We start from the raw sequence: 5,969 nt of genomic DNA, 5'->3' as shown, positions 1-5,969 counted from the left end.
CCTCCGCAACCCGACCTCGGATAAGCGCTAGACAAAGGATGGATGGATGGATACATTCCATTGGGCTACAAGCAAATTTTTGTTTAATAATGCACGCGAGTTCCGCCACGTTAAAGTGTGCTCGTTACATAGTTTATTGATTTATTTTTATAAATTTTATCTTAATTAAAAATAGACTAATAATCTGTGCATATCAGATTAAAAACTACAATGTTGTAATTTTCTTAATTTTAAATCTGAAAATTATGTGCTATTGTGTTTTTTGTATATTTCCAAATTATAGACTCCTTAAAAGAAATAAAATAAAGAAAAAACTAATACTGCTCATGTACCAGTTTCAATGACCTCCTCAGGTTTTTTAATGCTTCACATTTGTCAACCTTAAAACTTGTGCATGCAACAGAAAACAAAAATGCTTTAAAATTAGCATTAAGTGCATTTATGATCAAAAACATTCACTTGGTTCAAATAAAAGTGCTGGATCAAAACTCACTGTCCAGAAGTCAAGTCCGCAAGCATTCACGAAAGAAAAAAAATCTGACTGGGTTCAAATAAAAGTGTACAGTATACCTGTACTAATAACAGACATAGCATAACGTCAGATTGAAGAGCTGCACAGTGAATGCATTTAAGATCAAAAACCTTCACTTGGTTGAAATAAAAGTGCTGGATCAAAACTCACTGTCCAGAAGTCAAGTCCGCAAATATTCACGAAAGAAAACAAATCTGACTCGGTTCAAATAAAAGTGTACAGTATACCTGTACTAATAACAGACATAGCATAACGTCAGAATGAAGAGCTGCACAGTGAATGCATTTAAGATCAAAAACCTTCACTTGGTTGAAATAAAAGTGCTGGATCAAAACTCACTGTCCAGAAGTCAAGTCCGCAAACATTTAAGAAAGAAAAAAATCTAACTGCGTTCAAATGAAAATGTACAGTATACCTGTACTAATAACAGACATACTGTAACATAACATCAGAAAGAAGAGCTGCACGGTGAATTTTGCAAATCCAACTTTACCTCTGTTTCGCAGACTGTCTCTTCAATGTCTCAATGCGATTTTTGACATAAAATTTTACTCCCTTCCAAGTTCTTCCCTTCAGTGCTTCTGGTGATGTCTCAATGCAGTTCATGCACTCGGCTTTCTGTGGAACCTTGAGCGACTTGATGGAGTCCATCAGAGTTTTCTCCACAGCCTGGATTTCTTCTGTCCACTTCTTCTTTTTCACTTCTCCCTTCCCTAGATAAAATGGGACAGTAAATTAATATTCTTCTGGAAGTTAAGACATAGTGCTGTCTCAAGTCATCGCTGGCCTGTTGTGTAATAGTTTTGTAGTTTTATACACCAGAACATAACCAATTCACAAGCCACTGGATAACAGGTTACCTTTAGAGATCTTCCCGACCAGCTGCATCTCTACATCCAACTTACCTATCAAAAGAAATAATCCTGTGGTTTATGTACAGCGTGGACATAACTTGAAGTTGTTAAATCTGCCATAGAATGTTATGTAGAAGGTGAAGCAATTAAAAAATAAATAAAGATCTGTTGTTCAGAAACACTGTGTCTATCTTACTCCAGATAAGCAAATAGAAATTTAGAGCATTTTTTGTAGGATGGCATCAAATTATGGTAGTCAAAACCTTCAACTTCAACTGTATTTATAAAGCACTTCAAGGTTATTTGCCCAAGCCTACCACACAATGACAACTCCTTCACAAACCACAAGATTACCTTCTGTTTGCTGTGGCGGGACAGACCTCTTGACCAGCAGCATCTTTCCATCTGACCTACCTACCAAAACAAATGAACACAGAAAACCTAATTTAGTTTTAGCCAATCAGCCAAAACATTCAAACAGGCTTATGCAACAAAGCCATGAACCAATGTTAAATCTGCCATAGAATGGTATGTAAGAGGTGAAGCAATTTAAAAAAATGTACAAGAGCTGTTGTTCATAAACACAGTTTCTATCTATAAATATCCTGGGAAGCAAGTAGATATTTAGAGCATTTTTGTAGGATAGCATCAAATTATGGTTATCAAAAACTTCAACTTAACAGTGTTTATAAAACACGTCAATATTATTTGCCCAAGCCTACCACACTGTCGCATGTAAGATGATAACTCCTTCACAAACTACTAGATTACCTTCTGTTTGCTGTGGTGGGACAGACCTCTTCTTCACCAGCATCATCTCTCCATCTGACCTACCTACCAAAACAAATGAACACAGAAAACCTCATTCAGGTTAACCCAATCAGTCAAAACATTAAAACAGGCTAATGCAACAAAGCCATGGATTAAATTGAAATCTCCAAACAGATTGCTTTGTCTTCATTGTCTTCGACGTGATAAAAAGCCTTACACTCTTCGAGGCGTTTTATTCATCATTAACAGCCTCTATGACTCTATAGGATTTGCAGTTCCAGTTACTAACCAAGGCAAAGCAATTCTGAGAGAATTCAATGAGAAGAATGTGATGAACACAACAGACTTTGAAATACAAATGTAAAAAGTCATATCCATACCTGCTGATTGTGGCGATGGTGACGTAGAAATAGTAGCACTCGTCTTAGGCTCTTCATCCTCATCATCTGTGTCTAATGCATCACTGTCTATAGATAGTTTCTCTGAGGAACACAGCAAACGCATAGATAAAACTTTGATTATGTGAACACCCAAATTTATACATTCAACACTAGAACACCCTGAAGGCGGTCATTTCACTATTTGTGCTTGACATTTGACTATGTCACCACGCCATACCACCTGCTATTTTGGCAGGGAATGACCAATTTACCAATTAAAGTCATCTACTTGTAGCCAGCAGAGTTGTTTGTCAAATATCACCCAGATTTGTCGTTCAATAGTTGTTGCAAAAAAAGTTGTAAAAAACCCTGGGCCTTCTACTTGTTGGCAGAGAAACAATAGGGTGTAATTATTTCCCAAGATATGCAGATGTGTTCTTACCTTGAGGATCAATGTTAATTTCGTCCAGATTCTTGCCCTTAAACTGGGACAGCTTTCCCGTTTCCATTGCTATGAGAACCTTGCTCATCTTTGCAAGTTGCAATGTCCCCTCAGGCAGTCGATAATATTGACGGTGCACTCTTATATCGTGGCCGAGGAAGTCTGCCAGCTCGTCCATTTCGTTGTCCTTTAAATTCAAAACCTTAGACATAGTGGCCATGTGCTTTCTTAATTTCGTAGAAGACAATGCTTCTGGGTTGCTTGCCCCACAGTTTAGGGCTATCTGACGAATTACATCAGATCCTCTAAAGTGACTGTGTGCTTGTGGTCTTCCAAAGAAAAATGGGTTTTCATCCAACACGCCACATTCATGCCGGGTAGTGACTAGTAATGCCATAGATGTCTGTACTTCAGGCGTGAGGAGAATGGGGACCTTTCGCCCTCGTTTTCCTCTTATTTCAATTCTTTGGAAGTGCTTACAAAGCTTCCGCTCAAGCTCAGACAAAGCCAGCTCCACATCTGGATGGGTCGACGAGGTATTCCTCAAAGTAAAAGCACTAAGTGGCATTTTAGATACTTCCCCTTCTCTTCTACGATTGAAGAGGATAATTTCACAAAGCGTAACTTTTGCAAGTTCTCCCCAGTGCTTTCTACTTGTGTCTTCTTTGAGTTTCGTTTGGTATGCCTGTCTTTGGACATCGAGATACTCATGCATCTTTTTCACATCTTCGGTGAAGGGCAGAAGCTGTGGTACATTCCATTTTGCCTCACTCAGATTTCTGAGGGCCTGTGAGGACACACATTCACTCCACCTGGTGTCACAGATTTGTTTGAACATCCGTGCATTGTTAACAGCGTCGTCATCGCCTGAGATCAATCCTTCGCATTCAATAATATTTGCAATTTTCTTGAGGTTGTGTCCCAACTTAAGCGCCAAGGATGGTATTTTGAACACATGCGTTTCCTCATTTAAGCCAGCCACCTTCCTAACTGCTTCTATCACAAAAGGAAAATTAGCTGGGATGAAGAAATCCACCATCTCTTTCAGTTTAGCATTTTTCTTCCCTTGGAGAAGCAGTCGTCCTGTCTCACGCATCTTCTGTCTGATGTAGTCATGTTTCGAGACATCATGGCCATGTTTATTGAAGAGGTGTTCCCCTAATTTCAAAATCGCTTTCTCTTTACGGACAGTGGTTGATATTTCATCTTCATGCATAGCAAGCAACATTTTCCAAAACTGTTCATTTACACCATCTGGAACTGGCTGAGCATATGCACACAAGGTCTGGACCCTAGTTTTTCCTGGCTTTAAATTTTGCACATGCATGTTTAGGTGACACCTCTGCATGTGCCTCCACATTGACTTCCTCTTAAAGTAGCCCTGACAGTTTACACAGTGCATGTAATCTTGTGCTTGTACAGGTTTGTTAGATAGCTGACGAGGTATCACCATTCCTTCACCTTCTTGAAGCACTTGATTGTTATGGGCACGGTTCCCTTTGTTTCTCAGTAAATCTAGTTGTATTCTTCGCTCCTTGGACCGAATTGGAAATTGAAGCGCTCTTGCCACTTCAGGTTTATCTTTATGTTTTGTTTCCAAATGGCGTGCGATTTTTCTGTAAGGCTTGGAGCAAAACACACAGAAGTAAGATTTGTTGTAAAGTCTGCGACCATCTATTTTCTTCTTTAAAGTCATGACCTTCACATCAGAATCACAAGTTGAAGATGTTTGTGGGTGATCTGTGTCCACGGAACTAGCACACGTCACATGTCTTCTCTTCTGTGGTTGGACATCTACATCACAGGAATTGGCTAAACATCTGGATGAACATTCTTGAGGGTTACCCATGTCCAGGGAATTAGAACGTGTCACATGTCTTCTTTTCTGTGATTTTACATTAATGTTCCGTGACTTGGCTGAAGGTGCTTTGAGTGCCTTTGTCCTCTTACCCTTGTGCTTTATTACATCTTCGGACGAGCTGTCACTTATGTCTTCTCCACGTTTCGGAATGTATTCATCTTCCGTGATGTCTGAACTCGACAGAGAATCTTCTGTTTGTTCAAACATTTGCCTGTTAATCTGAGAGAGAGAGAGAGAGAGAAAGAGAGAGACATAAATTACCGTAAAATCCTGTGCATAATACGCACCCCCAAAAATGATCCCAAATCACATACATTTGTCTGTTACCAGTGCGTTAACTACCTAGGCAACGCATCAAATAAAAGTTCATCAAGCAGCAATGCAGTACGAAGGCCAACTTCAATATGAGCCTTACCCAACCAAATAATACAAGTATATGGACATAAATGCCTAATTACGCGTTTATTTGGAAATTGTTCCCTGCAGTGTGTCGCGTCATAACGGCTGACTTATTGGGGGGCTTGGAACGGATTAGGGCATTTACATGGAAAATGCGTCTCTACTTACAAAATTTCCTACTTAAGAAATTTCTTCCAGTTCAGAGGTCGTGGGTTCGATTCCTTTGATTGTGAGTGCACAGGTGAGGAGCCAGTACGCTAGAAGCCGTGATGAATCATGAATGCATGGATAAATGGCATTATAATGGCATACGCAAACAAGCCAGAGCTCGAAGGTACACTGTGGTCTCCTCTTTGGGAACATTCTAGCTTTCCTGTTAAAATCGTCGATGGGGAAAGGTACGTGTATAATTCCCAAAGTTGTGTGCCGACATTGCTACATGAGATTGGCGGCTATGTTGCAGGTAACACGTCTAACATAATAACGAATGTCCGACTTTGAATGTTTCTTAGACGAGGAAGCAAGCAGTATTTTTATCCAAAAACAAAGTACAACAGCTCTGTTCGTCGCTCTCCGCTGCTTCTCTCGCTAGCCGTACGATGCATTCATGAACCTTGGAAACATCACAACCCAGCAAAACACAAATGCGACTACAACACAGATGACCCAATTCGTTACAATATGCTGTTGAATACTCAAAGATTTCAATACCTAAAAAGTGTAAATAATT

The 5,969-nt window shown here is 39.6% G+C and overlaps 1 protein-coding gene across 3 annotated transcripts in view; it reads right to left on the bottom strand.

Moving 5' to 3' along the window:
- Positions 1-349: 349 nt before the first annotated feature.
- The window catches only part of LOC147126989 (uncharacterized), an 11,449-nt gene continuing 5,829 nt past the window's right edge, over positions 350-5,969 (bottom strand). For 2 of the 3 annotated variants that reach the window (XM_086022093.1, XM_086022094.1), the window contains exons 4-9: positions 2,980-5,059; positions 2,538-2,639; positions 2,158-2,220; positions 1,741-1,800; positions 1,393-1,437; positions 350-1,245 (exon numbers count right to left, since the gene is read on the bottom strand). In XM_086022093.1, the coding sequence (XP_085878219.1) occupies positions 1,022-1,245; positions 1,393-1,437; positions 1,741-1,800; positions 2,158-2,220; positions 2,538-2,639; positions 2,980-5,059 (2,574 nt within the window). In that variant the 3' untranslated portion in view covers positions 350-1,021. The remainder of the gene's footprint in view (positions 1,246-1,392; positions 1,438-1,740; positions 1,801-2,157; positions 2,221-2,537; positions 2,640-2,979; positions 5,060-5,969) is intronic. The other variant, XM_086022095.1, reaches the window with a different exon arrangement.

Source organism: Filicampus tigris, chromosome 22, assembly GCF_054856515.1.
Source record: "Filicampus tigris isolate MCC_2025a chromosome 22, RoL_Ftig_1.0, whole genome shotgun sequence".
Classification (NCBI taxonomy): Eukaryota; Metazoa; Chordata; class Actinopteri; order Syngnathiformes; family Syngnathidae; genus Filicampus; species Filicampus tigris.
This window is presented reverse-complemented; position numbering and strand designations above follow the sequence as displayed.